Here is an 18,193-nt window from a genome sequence, read left to right on the forward strand (position 1 = left end):
TTCTGATCCTATGTCACTTATTTTTAAGGATTTGATTCCATTTTTTTTTACCAACAAAGCCTCCCTACCCCATCTGTTTACCTCTCTGTCCTTTTGATATAATGTGTATCCTTGGACGTTAAGCTCCCAACTGTGATCCTTTACTAATGACTCAGCGATGCCAACATCATACCTGCCAATCACTAACTCCACTACACGATTATCTACCGTATTTCGTATACTGCATCCACTCAAATATAACAATTTCAGTCCAAAATATTCATTACTCTTTTCAATTTTGGCCCCTTTGGGTGTAACTGATTTTTGGTTACTTTAACTTATCCCACCGACTGCAGTTTTCCCTCTTGTCTCCCTGACCTTCCTCACACATCTAATTGTATACCAACTGCCCCATCATCAGCCATATAATTCTGGTTACCATCCCCCTGCCAAATTAGTTTAATCTCATTGTTACCCAGGTTCTGAAAATTTCTCCCTGCTATGTCCTCATTCTGTTGAAATCTGCATCAGAACCATGAAATCTGTTTTCCTTGTCTGGGTGCTGTACTGTGCATTAGATTTTGAAGCAGAAGTATCTCAAGATAATGGGATCAGATTGTCTGCTTTAGAAGGTTCTGCTTTTGAGCTCAAAATGCCACATTATTTTCATTATTAGGTATTAATATTCATAATCTAGTTTAACAGCCTCTGGAGTAGGTAGACTGCAAGGAAAAAGAAACTGCTGCACTGAAGTATTTGTAGTTGGGAATGTTAATAGAGTTAATGCATGCTGTAGCGGTAAAACCAATCTATAATCAAAACAATTGCTGCTAGCCTCCGATCATATGGATTGTTATACTTGCATGACATGTCCACAGCTCAGGTGATTGCTCTAAAAATCGAACACTTTATTTGACCCTTTATTAGTAATTAACAAACATACAATTAAGCATGATTGAGCATTATCTCAGCGGTCAGCAAAAGATGCAACCTCCTCGGAGTAAGAAGGTAAGGTGAGGGGAGGGGAGGAAGAAGTACAAGCTGGTAGGTGGGGTGAAATAAAGGGCTAGTAACTTGGTGAAAGAGATGAAGGGTGAGAGAAGAGGGAATCTGTTAGGAGAGGGTAGAAGACCATGGAAGAAAGGGAAGGGGGAGGAGAACCAGAGAGAAGTGATGAGAAGGTAAGGAGATGAGCTGAAAGAGGGCAATAGGAATGGGGAATGGTGAAGGGGAATGTGGGGGGCAATTACGGGAAGTTCGAAAATCGATGTTACTGCCATTAGGTTGGAGGCTACCCAGACAGAATACAAGGTGTTGATTCAACCTGAGTGTGGTCTCATCATAGTAATAGAGGCATTACTTGTCAGGGAATATGTCCTGTCAGTGCTCTATCAGGACAGACTGGAGAGCTCGTCTAGTGAACTGTTATGGGTGGAATTGAGAAATAAAAAGGTATGACCATATTACAGAATACCCAATTTAGAGGAAGAAATTTGTAGGGAGATTGCGGACTATTGAAAGAAACATAAAGTTATTATAGTGGGTAATTTTAATATTCCATGTATTATCTGGGACTCCCATATAGTAACAGGACTAGATGGGGCAGTGTTTGTCAAATGGGCTGAGGAAAGGTTCCTTAATCAGTATGTAGAAGTGCCAACGAGAGAGTGTGCGATACTTGATCTGCTACTGGGGAATGAGACAGGGCAGGTGACAGAAGTTTGTGTTGGAGAACACTGCATCCAGTGACCACAATGCCATTAGTTTCAAAGTAAATATACAAAGAGATAGGTCTAGTCCAGGGGTCAGCAACCTTTACCACTGAAAGAGCCACTTGGACCCGTTTCCCACAGAAAAGAAAACACTGGGAGCCGCAAAACCCGTTTGACATTTAAAATGAAATAACACTGCATACAACGTTTTGTTTTGCCTTTATGCTATGTATAAACAAACTATAATGTGTTGCATTTATGAAATTGATGAACTCCTGCAGAGAAAACGAAATTACATTTCTGCATGCAACAAAAACATGTTGACCTCCGAAAAAAAGACGTTGGGTTGAAGGTTACTTTTAAGTAAAATACTCAACGTCTATTTGAGTCCTTCTTGTATTTATGAAAAACGCCAAACTTAAATTTGCCGCCAGCAGCAAACCAAAAATAACGTCAGCCAGCTGTCAACCTGAAAAATAAAAGGACTATTTCACTGAACAATGAAAGCATATGAATATACGTAAAATAATAGGCAATTAAAATATTTATCATCCTTGTTCAGGTTGACTCACACCTGACAATGCAGTCGTATTCAGTAGGGATGGATCGATGCTTAGGGGAGTGACCAGGAAGGATAATGTGTTTTTTTCCTCTCTGAACTCACAGAAGCGTTTCCCAAACGATGTTTGCATTGCGATGATTGCCCAATGTAAATACTCCGAATTTATCATGTCGTGACCTTTTTTGAACTCTCTCAAATTGGGGAAGTGAGACAATGTGCCTTTCTGTAAATCTCTGGCAAGCAACGTCAACTTGCGCTCGAATGCCAAAACATCCTCCAACATGTGCAGGGCTGTACGTCCTTACCCCGTTGAAGAGCTGTGTTCAGCGTGTTCAGGTGCGCTGTTATGTCTACCATGAAGTGTAGCTTTTCCAGCCACTCTGGCTGTTCCAGCTCAGGAAAGGTGAGCCCTTTGCTGCCCAGGAAAGTTTTCACTTCTTCCAGACACGCGACAAAGCGTTTCAGCACCTCCCCTCTGGACAGCCAGCGATAAAAACACGTTGTAGCGGTTGCTACATGCAGTCAGTAAACTGCAGTCAAAGATAGCTTTATTCGAACTAAACAGCCTTGCTTTTAAGCCTCCCTCAACCCGCCCCCCATGGGCGCGGATGCTGCAAAAGACACGTACTCACAAACCCCTGTAGGCTATCTCCCTTAGCCTGAACGCTGGCTAATTGTGAGCCGGTTCGGATGTGTCAGGAAATGGGTCGCCACAAAGTCTTATTTAGATTGTACAAGATCACCATAATCTTCAAATTTAGATTTACATTTCAAAAACTAACAAACTAACATAAAATACATTTTAATTAAATACTGACCATGTAGCGGTGTGCTACACGCAGCGCTAAAATTACGACACAGAGTCGGTAACTGCAGTCGAAGGAAAAAACTTTATTCGAAATCTTCAGCCTCACTTTTAAGCCTCCCTCAACCTGCCCCCCATGGCGCAGAGGCTCCAAAGCTCTGTGCTCGCAAACCCCCGTAGGCTATCTAATTGTGAGTCGGTTCGGATGTGCCAGGAAAAGGGTCGCCACAACCAATTATTTCCCAAAGCAACAGGGAGCCGCAGCACAGACGTAAAAGAGCCACATGCGGCTCCGGAGCCGCGGGTTGCCGACCCCCGGTCTAGTCCATTGGTTGAGATTCTAAATTGGAAAAAGACCAACTTTGATGGTATCAGAAATGATCTGGCAAGTGTGGATTGGAGCAGGCTGTTTTCTGGCAAATGTGTGCTTGGTAGGTGGGAGGCCTTCAAAACTGATATTTTGAGAGTAGAAAGCATGTATGTGCCTGTCAGAGTAAAAGGTAATGATAACAAGTGTGGGGAATCTCTGTTTTCAAGTGATATTGAGGCCATGGTTAAGAAAAAAGGGAGGAACATTATGGGTATAGGTATGTAGGAACAAATGAGGTGCTTATGGAGTATAGAAATGCAAGAGAACACTTAAGAAATCAGGAGGACTAAAAGAAGGCAAGAGATTGCCTGAGCAGTCAGGGTGAAAGAGAATCCTAAGGGATTCTAAATATATTTTAAGAGCAAGGGACAAAATTGGTCCTCTGGAAGATCAGAATGGTAATCAATGTTTGGTGCTGAAAGATATGGGGGAGATTTTAATTTATTGTTTTTTTTGCATGTGTATTTACTCTGGAGATGGATAGAGTCTATTGAAGTGAGGCAAAGTGGCATCAACTTCATGGACTCTATACAGATTATAGATGTGGAGGTGTTTGCTGTCCTTAGGCAAGTCAGGGTGGATAATATCCCAGGACCTGACATGTTCCCCTGGACCCTACAGGGGTCAAGTGTAGACATTACTGGGCTCTAAGGAACTGGGGTATATGAACATTTGGATAGATGTGGGGTGATTAGGATAGCCAGCATGGCTTCATGCGTCATTGGTCATGTTTAACCAATCTTGTTTTCCGAGGAAGTTACCAGGAAAGTGCATGAAGACAAGGCAGTGGATGTTTTCTGCATGGACTTTAGCAAGGCATTTTACAAGGTCCCGCATGGGAGGTTGGTCAAGAAGGTTCAGTCACTTGGCATTCAAGACGAGGTGGTAAATTGGATTAGATAATGGATTTGTGCAAAAAGCCGGAAAGTGGTAGTAGATGGTTGTCTCTCTGATTGGAGGCCTGTGGGTAGTGGAGTGCTGCAGGGATCGGTGCTGGGTCCATTGTTGTTTGTCATCTAGATCTGGATGCCACCAAGATTGGGGGTGTAAGGAAAAGCATCTGGCCCTTGCAGGCTACCTTGCTGAGTGCTGTAGATCCGTGCAATTTTATTGGCTCATGTGTTCATTGATACCTTTACCCTCTTGCTTTGTCAGACTTTGGTACTCAGTTGCTTCAAGCAGGCTTCAATTATACCAGTGCCCAAGCAGAATGTGGTAACCTGCCTCAATGACTGTCGTCCAGTAGCACTTACATCGACTGTGAGAAAGTGCTTGCAGAGGTTGGCAATGAAGCAGATCAGCTTCTACCTAAGGAGGGACTTGGTTCTGCTTCAATTTGCCTACTGTCACACCAGGCCAACATTAGATGCCATTTCATTGGTTCTCTGCCCAGCGATGGATGGTGAAGATGCATGCATGAGGATGGAGAATGATGATGTGGCTGAGTGGTGTCACAACAACCATTTCTCACTCAATGTCAGCAAAACTAAAGTTTTGGTCGTTGACTGCAGGAGGAGGAAACTGGAAGCCCATGAGTCAGTCCTCATCAGCAGATCAGAGGTGGAGTGCGTCAGTAACTTGTTATGATCCAGCAACAGTGAATATATAATTGAGACAGGTTTTTTATAACAAATAAAACATTTATTAAACACTGCTAAAAAAAACCCAAAAGTAAACAAACGACTAACTTAACCAGAAGTCAGCTGCGATATGGCAGCTCGAACAGTTTTTAAAGCGAGAAATGCGAACTCAGTTCTTTAAAGTAGTATTGCAAAAAGTTCAAAATGATTTAGTCAGTTACAGAGACTTTCCTTGAATTAAATCCTCTTTCATGATGTTACTGCTGATCCCAGCCGAAGTATGCTTTGCTGAGGGATTTACGATTGAAGGAAATAAAACGGCTTAAAGGCACTGACCTTGGTGAAACTCTGCATCCAACTCCCTGCTCTTTTTTGGCAAAGCAGGAGTTAACATGGACACAAGTTATTAATTCCTTGTACAAAGATTAAATAAAGGTTGAATCTGCTTCACAGCTGACATCAACTTCCCTCTATCTTTCAGCTTCCTGAGCTTCAATGAATCTTCATTCTCCAACTGGATTTTAACTGGCAGTATTGTAGCAAAACTGCCAGCAATAACCTTTGAAACTTAAGGCAGAAAGTAAAACTCCACTTTAAAATAAATCTGCGTCATAACATTGAATACGCAGCAACATGGAGTCACTGGTGAATTCAGCCACGAACTGCCCCCACGTCACAGGGAGGGGTTCTCCATTTATACCCTGTTAAAAAACCTATCACATGACTCTCACTGGCGGAAAAATTACATCACTCCACCACCACAAATCCATTACGTCATGCCCAGCATAGCCTCAGTTACATCATGGTCATGTGACAGGCACAAGATACCCCCGGGTATGTAACAAACTTTAAATTCCTCATTGTTATCATTTCAGAGGATCTGTTCTGGATCCAGCATGTAACTGCCATTACAAAAAAGGTACGACACTGCCTCTACTTTCTTATAAGCTTGCACAGATTTGGCCTGTCTTCTAAAGTGTTGACAAACTTGTATACTTGACTGTGGAGAGTATATTAACTAGTTGCATCATGGCCTGGTATGGAGCCATCAATGCCCTTGAAAGGAAAAATACAACAGAGAGTACTGAATATGGCCCAGTCCATCACAGGTAAAGCCCTTCCCACCATTGAGCACATTTACAAGGACCACTATTGCAGGAAAGCAGCATCCATCGTCAAGGATTCCCACCATCCAGGCCATGCTCTCTTCTCACTTCTGCCATCAGGAAAGAGTTACAGGAGCCTGAAATCCCACATCAACTTGTTCAGGATGGTTAAAAGTTTTTACCCTTCAACCATCAGCCTTTTAATCCAGAGAAAATAATTTCTGTTGCCCCAGCACTGAAATGATTCCACAACCAATGGACTCACTTTGAGGGACTTTGCAACTTGTATTCTCCTTGTGTTTTATTTTTAAGCATATGCACATTTGTCTTTTGTACATTGGTTGTTCGTCTATCTCTGTTGTGTGCAGTTTCTTTGTTCTGTTGTGTTTCTTTCTATTTACTGTGAATATCAGCAAGAAAATGAATCTGACTTAAGTATATGGTGAAATGCTATATATGTACTTTGATAATATATTTTCTTTGAGCTTTGAACTTTAAATAAATTGGTAGAGGGGTTAAAAAGGATAATGAGAGATCTTTGCATTTGAAGTGATAGAGGTGTGGGATTCATTGTTTGTCAAAGGTAGTAGAGGGAGAAACCTTGAAGTATAAAGGGACATGATTCCTTAGTACCTTTGGCTTGTCTTTCATGATCTCATTCATGATGGTTTACTGTAAAAGCACTGACTGACAAACTCAGTGCAGTTCAGTGCTGGCTTTGTATCACTGATATTATTTAAACTCCAGATGGCAGTGTAGTACCAGTTATTAGAACTTTGTGATCTGGAATTTCAAGGGAGTTGTGGCCAACTTGTACCTTGAATTATGGGTTCTGATGTGTTGTTTTTATACATCATTGCCAAACAGACTGCTGACTTGTGGATTGAATTACCATAGAAATGCTTTGAGAGTCTATTGAGATTTAGCAATTTAAATTTGTAAAATATATATATATATATACACACACACAGTGTGTTTGGTGTTAAACTGAAGCTAGATTTTGCTACATTCACACCCACAACTAGTTTTCTTGGCAATATTGTAAACTATTCTTTTCAATGCCTGTATATATTTTTTTGATGTCTGGAGAAGAAACTGATTCTCAGAATTTTATATGAAACCCAGACTTCATTTTAGATCATTGTCTGAAAATAACACTAAGGAAAATGTACATGATCCTGCAATTTATTCATTGGGCATAAAAATAGCAGCAGGGGAGTTGTGATGAGCCTTTAGCATTAGCTCGGCACAGTTGAGGTGCTGTGTACAATTATAGGCGCAGCAATTACGGAGATATTTGAAGGTCTCGGAGAGCTGCAAGGAGTTATTAGTAAGATTCAGTGAGGGTAAGACTAAAGAAACTCAGATTAGTCTTGAAAAGGAACAGGTTGTGAGGGGATCTGATCATGGGATTGTAGTTCTAAACCTCCCACAAAAGGAAACTTCGTCTCCATTCTCCACCCTTCTGTCTGTCCTTTTTTTGCTTATCATCATCCCATTTCTTTCCTGTCAACAACTTCCTTGATATGCCCATGACCCACACATTCAACCCTTCAGTTTTCCTCCAGACCTCCTTCCCTGTATTCCATGGTTCACTCTCCTTTCCATCTTTTCAGCCTTTTGTCACTTCTATCTATTGTCTCTCAGCTTCTTACAACATTCCCACTCTTCCCCCTTTCTTACCTATCAACTTCCCCTCATCTCAATCTACCTATCACCCATGAGTTTGTACTCCACCCTCCACCCCTGCCCTCACTTTTTATGTCAGCTGTCTTGTCTTTCTTTCTAGTCCTGATGAATGATCTTGACCAGAAATGTTAACTGTCTGTTCCCATCTATAGATGCTGTCTGACTTGCTGGACTCCTCTGTCTTTTTGTGTGTTGCTTACTCACTCCTGTGTTATTTTTAATGTTAAAACCAGTTTTAACATCACTGGCTTATGTCGTGAAACTTGTTTTGTGGCAGCAGTACAGTGCAATGCAAAAAAAATGTTGTACATTACAATAAGGAAAAAGCAAGTTTGAAGAACTGGCCATCAACAGGGCCTGACATGATTCGCACATATTGGCTGACAAAACTGTCTAATCCACCTGACAACGGTGTACATTGGGATGCCATTTGAACTGGAAAAGTGCGGCTGGATGGTAGTGAAAAGAAGCAAAATTATTAAGACTGAAGAAGTCAAGTTACCATATGCTAAATGTACAGGACAGCTACAAATACCTGGGGATCCTGCAGGCTCGTGGAAGCCATGATGAGGACAGAAGGAGTGGCACAGTATCTAAGTACCTCTGAAGAGTGAGATTGGACCTATGGGAAGAGCAAGATTACAGCCATCAACATATTCCCCCGACCACTCATGAGATAACCAACCGAGATGGTGTGCAGGCCAAGGAATGAACTGGAAGCCATTGACATCAAGACCCAGAAACTACTAATTTCTTCCGGGGCTGGAAGAAATGTGAACCATCCAAGAATATGTCAGGAAGATGGCCCCTAAGCATGACCTGCTTGGAGAATACCTCAGACAGCAGGCAAGAGATATGGAAGTGGGTGAAGTAGAACTGGGGGGCGGGGTGGGGGGGGGGAGAGAGACATTACTGAAAGTTGGGAAATCGATGCTCATACCATCAGGTAGGAGGCTACTCAGATGGAATATAAGGTGGTGTTCCTCCAACTCGAGCGTGGTCTCATCGAGATAGTAGGGGAGGCCATGGATTGACATATCAGAAGGGAAGTAGAAATAAAATGGGTGGTTACTGGACGATCACACTTCTGTCGGATGGAGTGTAGGTGCTCTTCAAAATGGTCTCCCAGTCTAAGTTGGGTCTTACTGATATACAGGAGGCCACACCTGGAGCACTGGACACAGTAGATGACCCCAACAAGTCACCACATGACATGTCACCTCATCTGGAAGGATCTTTTTGGGCTCTGAATGGTAGTGAGGGAGGAGGTGCAGGGGCAGGTGTAGCAGTTGTTCCACCTGCAAAGATAAGTGCCAGCAGGAGGGAGGGACGAATGGAGAAGGGAGTCCCGTAGGGAGTGATCCCTGTGGAAAGCAGAAAGTGGGGGGGGGGGCGGAGGAAGAGGGAAAGATGTGCTTAGTGGAGATGGTAGAAGTTCTGGAGAATTATGTGCTGGATGTGGGGGCTGGTGGGGTGGTAGGTGAGGACAAGAGGAACCATATCCCTGGTGGGGTGGCTGGAGGATGGGGTAAGAGACGACGTGTGTGAAATGGAAGGGATGCAGATGAGGGCAGCATTGATGTTGGAGGAAGGGAATCCCCTTTCTTAAAAAGGAATGAAAAGCCTCATCCTGAGAACAGATGTGGCGGAGACAGAGGAATTGAGAGAAGGGAATGGCAATTTTACAAGTAACAGGGTGGGAAGAAGTATAGTCCAGGTGAGAGTCCGTGGGCTTATAATAGACATCAGTAGATAGGCTGACTCCAGAGATACAGTGAGATCGAGAAAAGGGAGGGAAGTGTTGGAAATGGACCAGGTAAATTTGAGGGCAGTGTGGAAGTTAGAGGCAAAGTGGATGAAGTTGACGAACTTGATGTGGGTGCAGGAAACAGCACCAATGCAGTCGTCGATTCAGCGTAGGAAAAGTGGGGGTGCACACCAGTGTAGGCTTAGAACATAGACTATTCCACGTAACCGGCAAATTTTGGAGATCATTGCAGATTGTGCCTTCATCTCGCCACAAATGAGACTCTGGAGGACTGGAGAGTGGTTAATGTACCATTACTAAAAAAAAAATGTAGCAAAAACAAGCTAAGAAGCTACTGTTCAGTGAGTCTGATCAGTGCTGGGTAAATTGCTGGAGGGGATTCTGACAGACAGGATATATCAATATATGGTGTGACCTACTGGTTTGGGACGGTAGGCATGGCTTTGTGTGTGGAAAGACGTGTCAGGCAAATCTTTTGGAAAAGTTCAAGGAGGTAACTAAGAGGGTAGTTGAGGGTAGAGTAATGGATGTTGTCTATATGTGCTCTAGCAAAGCAGGCTAGTCTAGAAGATTGGATCACATAGGATCCAGGGTAATAGAGCATTGGATTCATAATTTCCTAGGAAGAAATGGGTGACATTTGAGCATTGTTTCTCAGAATGGAGGCTTGTGCCTAGTGGTGTGCCATGGGAGCTCGTGCTGGCTCCTTTATTGTTTGTAATTTTTATAAACAATTTGGATGTGAAAATGCAAGGTCTGGTTAGTAAGTTTGTGGAAATATTAAAATAAGTGATGTCGTAAATAGTGCAGGCTGTTACGAAAAACTACTGAGGGGTCTTGATCATTTGTATATATTAGTTGAAGATTGGTGAATGGCTTTCAATTCAAACAAATGTGAGAGAAAGACTTGTACACTGAATGGTCGGAACCTGGGGAGTATTATGAAACTGAGGGAATGCAGATTGGTCAAGGCATCAAAGGATATAGAAAGCATAGAAAACCTACAGCACAATACAGGCCCTTCAGCCCACAAATCTGTGCCGAACATGTCCTTACTTTAGAAATTACCTAGGGTTATCCATAGCCCTCTGTTTTTCTAAGGTCCATGTACCTATCCAGGAGTCTCTTAAAACAGTGGTCCCCAACCACTGGGCCGTGGACTGGTACCGGGCCGCGAGGAAACAATATGATTTGGCAGTATGAAACGATATGAGTCAGCTGCACCTTTCCTCATCCCATGTCACGCCCACTGTTAAACTTGAATGCATGCGAGGTCATCAGTCGCCTAAACGCAGTGATACCATAGTGCCAAGGATCACTGGTTGGCCTCGGGTAACCAACCGCCTCCTGTGGCCGACAAGAAGTGCTGTTGCTGCTGGCCTGGAGTGCAGACAGATGGGCGCCGCCTCTAAACCTGTTTAGCACACTGAATGTTTGTGGGGAACCTGGTGCTAAAATATTAGCAGATGACCTAATTTGGGCTCGGGGTTTTGTAAGTAGCTGAGCAGCTACCTTGCTGCGATATACACAAAGTCATCCCTCTAGCCAAACTTCTGTCGACAGATAGGTCCTACCTACCTACAAGGAGGACGGGTGTGTGCCCTGTCACACTCCTCCTCGCTCGGTCGGTCGCGCTCCCTCTCACCCCACCCTTGAGCTGGCCAAGGCATCTGGCAGTGGGCAGGCGAGAGGGAGGCTGGATTTCGGGCCCGGAGGCTGTCTAATGAGGCAATGAACTCCTCAAAACTGCTTCAGCACTTTGAGTCCAAGCACCTCGCACTTAAAGGCAAACCCGTTGAGTTTTTTGAGCGGATAAAACGTGATCAAGCAGAACAGAAGCTAGTGCTGAGAGGCACGGCAATTAATTTGTGGAATAGGCTGGACATAAGGAACCCCCTTCGAGTATCGCTGTCTCCCATCACCCCTCGATGGGACTGTCTTGTTGCAGGCTCCCACTGATTCAGCGATATTGGTGTGTTGCAATGATTTTATATGTTCACACATGGAAAATATGTGCTGTGTGTTTAATATCCAAACGTTACTTAAAATGTTATGATGCTATTAACTTATAAGTGACTTATAACTGACTTATCACTATATTCACCATATTCATGGGAGGAAAATATGTGCTGTGTGTTTAGTATTAAATTTGTTAGATAAACCCTCTTAGAAACGAGATTGAGTGTATTAGCCACTTATAAGTGACTTATAGTTGACTTATCACCTATATTCCAGTTGTGATTAACACCCCCCCGGCCCATTGGCCAGTTCGCAAGAATGTTATCAATATTAAACTGGTCCGCGGTGCAAAAAAGGTTGGTGACCCCTGTCTTAAAAGACCCTATCGTATCCACCTCTGCCACTGACGCCGGCAGCCCATTCTACACACTCACCTTTCTCTGTGTTTTAAAAAAAAACAACTTACACCTGACATCTCCTCTGTATCTACTTCCAAGCACCTTAAAACTGTGCCTCTCGTGATAGCCATTTCAGCCCTGGGAAAAAGCCTCTGACTACCCACGCGATCAAATGCCTCTCATCATCTTACACATCCTCCGTTGCTTCAAGGAGAAAAGGCTATGTTCACTCAACCTATCCTCTGGATCCTTTCTATAGTTTCTACATCCTTCCTGTGGTGAGGCGACCAGAACTGAGCACAGTACTCCAAGTGGGATCTGACCAGGGTCCGATATAGCTGCAACATTACCTCTCAGCTCCTGAGGTCAATCCCACAGATGATAAAGGCCAATGCACCGTAACCCTAATGCAGAACTCCAAGCAAGTATCCCCTGAACACTTGCCATATTTCTCAGGGAAATGTACGTCAGAACATCGGTCTGAGCGCATCCCTTTTCTATCACCTGCCTATCTTCCCTTTTGCACTGTCCACAAGCTTTCTCTATTTGTGAGCCAACCACCCCTTCCTCCATCTCTTCAGTTTGGTTCCCACACCCCAGCAATTCTAGTTTAAACTCTCCCCAATAGCTTTAGCAAACTTCTCAGCTAGGATATTGGTCCCCCTTGGATTGAAGTGCAACCCGTCCTTTTATACAGGTAACGCCTGCCCCCAAAAGGTCTCAATAATCTAGAAATCTGAATCACTGCCCCCTGCTCCAATCCCTCAGCCATGTATTTATCCTCCACCTCATTCTATTCCTATACTTACTGTCACTTGGCACAGGCGGTAAAACCAAGATTACTACCTTTGAGATCCTGCTTCTCAGCTTCCTTCCTAACTTGCTGTAGTCTGTTTTCAGAACCTTCTGTCTTTTCCCACCTATGTCGTTGGTACCAATATGTACCACAACCTCTGGCTGTTCACCCTCCCACTTCAGGATATTGTGGACGCAATCAGAAACATCCGGACCCTGGCACCTGAGAGGCAAGCTACCATCTGTGTTTCTTTCCTGCGTCCACAGAATCGCCTGTCTGACCCCCTTACTATAGAGTCCCCTATCACTGCTGCCATCCTCTTCCTTTTCCTACCCTTTTGAGCCACAGGGCCAGATTCGGTGCCAGATATGGTGAGAAGGCAGGTGTATGGGGGTTGAGTGGGATCTGGGATCAGCCATGATGGGATGGCAGAGCAGACTTGGACTGAATGGCCTAATTCTGCTCCTATGTCTTCTAGCCTTATGAGTTTTGTATTTGTATTGCAATGTTGCAAAGACATTGCTCAAGCAGCACTTAGAGTATTATGTACAGTTTTGGTCATCATGTTATAGGGAAGATGTTATTAAACTAGAAAGTGCAGAACAGATTTAGCAGGGTGTTAACTGGATTCAGGAGCCCGAGTTCCAAGGAGAGATTGTGTAGATGAGGACTTTATTCCTCAGGAAAATAGGAGATTGAAGGATGATCTGATATAGTTATACAAGATAGTGAGTGGGAATGGCACGGTGAATGGCATTGTCTTTTTCCCTGTCAGTGTTTGCTAAAACCAAGAGGGCTTAAGTTTAAGGTCAGAGGCAAGAGATTTAAGAGAGGCAGCTTTTTCATGCAAAGTCTGGTCAGTATTTTAAATAATCTGCCAGAAATTGTGGTTGAGGCAGATATTAGCAACATTTAAAAGCCTTCAAGATAAGTACGTGGATAGGAGAAGTTTGGAGAGCTATGAGTCAAAGGTGGGTAGATGAGACCAGCTCACTGGGCAATATGGTTGAGCTGAGTTGAAGAGAGTTTCCGTGCTGTGTGACTCTATGACTACTAAATTTTTCTGATAACTTTGTAAGCTTTGCATCAGATTTAATACTGTCTTTATTTCTTGGTTAGATGTGTTTTTGTGTCTTAAAGGACTGTACTGAATATTTGTTGCAAATCAGTATTTCTTTAAATGCTATCCATTGCCTATACATTTTGGGAGCTTTGCAATATCATTACCAGCTAACTTCTATTTCCTTCTTAGTTTCCATTGTTTAGATCAAAAGTCCTGGTTTCAGATTGAACTATGTCCATTTTTGAACAATGCAAATTCATATTATGATCACTCTTTCCTTGGGCCTCTTCAAAACAAAATTATTAATTATCCTTTTCAGATTGCATAGCACCAGATTTAAAAATAATCAATTTTGCAGTCTGTTCCTCCATATACTGATCTAGAAACCCATCTTGCATTAATTCTAGAAAATTGTTATCTGTTTTGTTAGTACTAGTTTGATTGATCTAATTAGCATATAGATTAAAATTCCTCCCAATTACTTCAATAGTCCTGCCCTTGAATTTCCTTATTTGTACATTGTTGTACAACACAATTCCTTCGTGGAGATTATAAATTATTCCACTGTTTTTTGCTCTCCCGAACACATTCTCATAATCATGGTTATAATGCATGCAAGTAGACCCTTTGCTCACTGCGTCTGTGCCAATCATTACATATTAATCTACATTAATCTTACAGTAATATTTTACTCTTCTAACTCTTATTAACTCCTTCAGCTTCTGCTGAACCAAACATAAAGGATAATTTACAGTGGCTGGTTATCTACTGATGTGTCAATGCCTGGGGTGTGTGAGGAAACCAGAGCACCCCAGGAAATCCACATCGGCTCAGAACATGTAATGTCCATACAAGTAATAGCAGAAGCTCTGAGTAGGAGCTGAGAAGCAGCATCTTTCCTAACTCTGCCTGTACTACAATCTGCAAAGCAAGATCCAGTCTACTTACTGGTTTCATTCCTAATTGGAAGTATTATATATTATATATTAATTTATGTTATATATTATATTATCTGTCCTATATGGAGTGGATTCCGGTTAATTGGGACACATCAGGACCATTACATTTTGGCCAAATTAAGTACTTGTCCCAATTATCCGAAGTTTCATAGAACTACAAGGTATTAAGCAGGCAATCTACTATTTAACTGAGTAACAAATTATGTACTTAAATGAAATGCAGAACAAATTAGAATACCAGTTGTACTTTCAGCCTGATCAACTGATGTCCCAATTAACCAAATACTGTATCTTGAAATCTTTGTTTTTCAGCTTTGTAATAACAGTTAGATTGTACCTATTTGTGACTATTTGTATCATTAATTTATTTACTTTGGGTATCTAGTACTTTTACAATGGCCGCCTTAACGCTTTTGTGTACTCTGATGCTATTTGTTGCTTGGCTTTCTGCACGCTTTGTTTTGCCTGCCGTATTTCTAACTTGCAGCTTTGTTTCTCTCCCTTCTGTCTGTCCACTACTTCCAGTCTTCCTCCCTGCTAACCCTCCTCAAAGATGCTACCAGACACCCCACAATATATTTGCCCTGGCTTGACTTCAGCAGCATTGCACTATTCCAGAAATACTCCTGAAAGTCTCAAAGGTCAACAAGCAGCTTGCAGCATTTGTAGCTGTTTTCATCATGAGGCATAAAACAGATTTTGTTCTTTCATTTGAGTTGGATTAAAGTGTCCTCAGTTTAGCTCAGATTGTGGTTTATATTTTGCAAAAGCAATAGATGGTTTAGAGCTATTCAACTAGGCTGCTTTCTGTGAAAATATCCCAATGGAATGAGAAATTTATTCTAACTAAATCAGCAAGTGTAGGATTTAGTAAGCATGTGCAGAATATAAATAACCAATATCATCTGTCGTTGATAGTGCCAACACTTTTAATCCTTTGGGACAAAGGGATAATTTAGATAAATTATTGGTATTGCAATTATGATGTGAATCATGTAATTTCACTTACTTAATTTCTCATTTTACTGAAGGAAGAACTGAGGGAGTTGAGAGAAAATCCCAGTGACCCTCTAGCAGAGCAAGAAATTATCAACAGTATTGAAGAAATATATTTCAGCAATGATTCATTTGATGTTGTAGAGCATGAACTGGAGGTAACTGTGGAATATTTATTTCTTAAATTTGTCAAATAGACTTTTGAAAGTAACAAATGTTTCACTTGGTAAACATTTCTCCTCAAAAGAACTAATTTATTTAAAGTTTACTTTGATTTGTGCCTCAATTAATGGATAGTCAAGGATTGAACAATAACTTCGTAACACACACACAATACTGGAGGAACTCAGCAGGTCAGGCAGTGCCAATGGAAATGAATAAAGAGTCGATGTTTTGAGCCAAGACCCTTCTTCAGGACAGAGAAGGAAGGGGAAAGATGTCAGAATATGGTGGTGGGTGGAGGGAAAGGAGGATAGTTGGAAGGTGGTAGGTGAAGCCAGGTGAGTGAGAAAGGTAAACGGCTGGAGAAGAAGAAATCCAATAAGGTTTGTAACATGGGTTGAAGAAGCTACGTGAGGGGGAAATCAGATAAAATACAATATGCTTCTGTTTGCTGAGATTTCAAATATTTCTAATAACTTCCAAGACTCTACCTAGTTCTACATTTCAAATAGAAAATCAAAAGGATAAAGATCGCATTTTATCACATCCTCTTTAAAAGATTTTACGGTGATATACAGCAGCAGAAGATTCTGTGCCATGTTTTGTTCTTCGTGTGTTGCTTTACTAATGCAATGAATATTTTCTAATGTTTGCTGAAGATATCTTGTCTGTCTACAGAAACTCCCGTCTGTTCTCAACCTTCAAGATCTAGAAGAATACAGAGATAAACTGAAACAGCAGCAAGCTGTTGTGAGTATATTATTTTACATAGTAATTGGAGAATTGTATTATAAATATAAATTTATTCTACATCTTCTTTATCCTCTAACAAACAGCATACAGTGGATTCTGGTTCATTGAGTCATCAGTTCATCGGGGAAACTGTTTACTTGAGACAACTCTGCAAGACCATGAACTAAATCGAGAAGATAGCCAGGGTTCACATTATTTGGGGTACTATGCCACTTAATTGGGACAGGAGATTGTTGCCGAACAGTTTCTAACTAGTGTCAGTTGCGTATGCTCGTGTTCAAAAAGCAGTGATTTTTGTTACTGATATTTGGTCAGAAATAAGCATTTAGACAATTTGGAACATCTTTGCTCACTGCGGTTTCAAGCTCAGCTTGGAGATGCAAGAAACAGCCAGGAGTACAAATGACAGGATTTCACTACTTCAAATTGGGAACTTAGAAGGACTTGAACATATTGATAATCATTTCAAATGTTATTATGAAAATGAAGTTTTGGAAGATACAATCATTGATAGCCTTGTATGAAAGCAGTTTATTATCTGCACCAGGTGTCTGTGCTAATTTTATTAATTTCCAGTCAATCAAAAGAACACAGATGAATTCCTCTGATAATTATTAAGGAACTAATGCAATTTTTAGTACTATAGAGGTATTGGTAGTGTACTAATTTGTTTTGTATTTCATTTAAATAGATAAATTGTTACTCAGTTAACTATTTCCATGAGACTTCAGTTAATTGGAGCGGCCTTTGACTTGGGCCAAAATGACCCGGTGAGTCCAAATTAACCAGAATCCACTGTGTTCCCCAGAAATGAAGATTAGGAATTAAATGACAGCTTTTGTTTCATAATTTGGAGCTAAAACATCACTGTAACTTTAGTCCATTCTCATTTTGGATTAGCTAATATTCCTGCAGCAAATATGATCAAGTTTGTGCAGGCTTTTATGATTTGTTTATATGAATATATGAAACTTCGGGAGCTAATACATTGAAACTGTATCGCACAGCGATAAACTTCTGCTTTGAGAATTTAAAACTTTTGAATCATTGTTGGGATGATGGATCTGCTGCAAGATTTATTGTCTAAGTGATTTGTTTTTTTTTTGCCCAGTTCAAGGGCAAATGTCTAGTCGTGTGTGTGTGTGTGTGTGTGTGTGTGTGTGTGTGTGTGTGTGCAGTTTTCCATGGCTGAAAACTTTTAAGTAACCATGTGGGCCTTTTATAATACTTGAAAGTTTCATATGAACATTATTTTTCAGGATTTATTTAATTAAAGTTCATTAAGGCAGAAGGCTGTAGCTTAACTGCTTTGCTACAGTTATTGTTGTAGAGAACTTTTACGCTTTTTGCAATGCAATCAAATAACTTCCATGCATTAAAATAATTTCAAAAACTCACAATTGATGAGGACACTAGACATCCTCAGAACATATTATTCTTTAAATTTATGAGGTTGTGTTCTCCTGTATATTGAATCATTGAAATCTTAAAGTTAATCAGTAGATAATCTATCAGAATGTGAGATTGAAATCTATT

At 41.4% G+C, this 18,193-nt stretch overlaps 1 protein-coding gene across 2 annotated transcripts in view; it reads left to right on the forward strand.

The window, feature by feature from the left end:
- vps50 (VPS50 EARP/GARPII complex subunit) overlaps window positions 1-18,193 on the forward strand; it is a 200,031-nt gene that overhangs the window by 33,446 nt on the left and 148,392 nt on the right. For both annotated transcript variants that reach the window (XM_059972546.1, XM_059972548.1), the window contains exons 3-4: window positions 15,778-15,900; window positions 16,583-16,654. In XM_059972546.1, the coding sequence (XP_059828529.1) occupies window positions 15,778-15,900; window positions 16,583-16,654 (195 nt within the window). The remainder of the gene's footprint in view (window positions 1-15,777; window positions 15,901-16,582; window positions 16,655-18,193) is intronic.

This window comes from Hypanus sabinus, chromosome 6 (genome assembly GCF_030144855.1).
Source record: "Hypanus sabinus isolate sHypSab1 chromosome 6, sHypSab1.hap1, whole genome shotgun sequence".
Classification (NCBI taxonomy): Eukaryota; Metazoa; Chordata; class Chondrichthyes; order Myliobatiformes; family Dasyatidae; genus Hypanus; species Hypanus sabinus.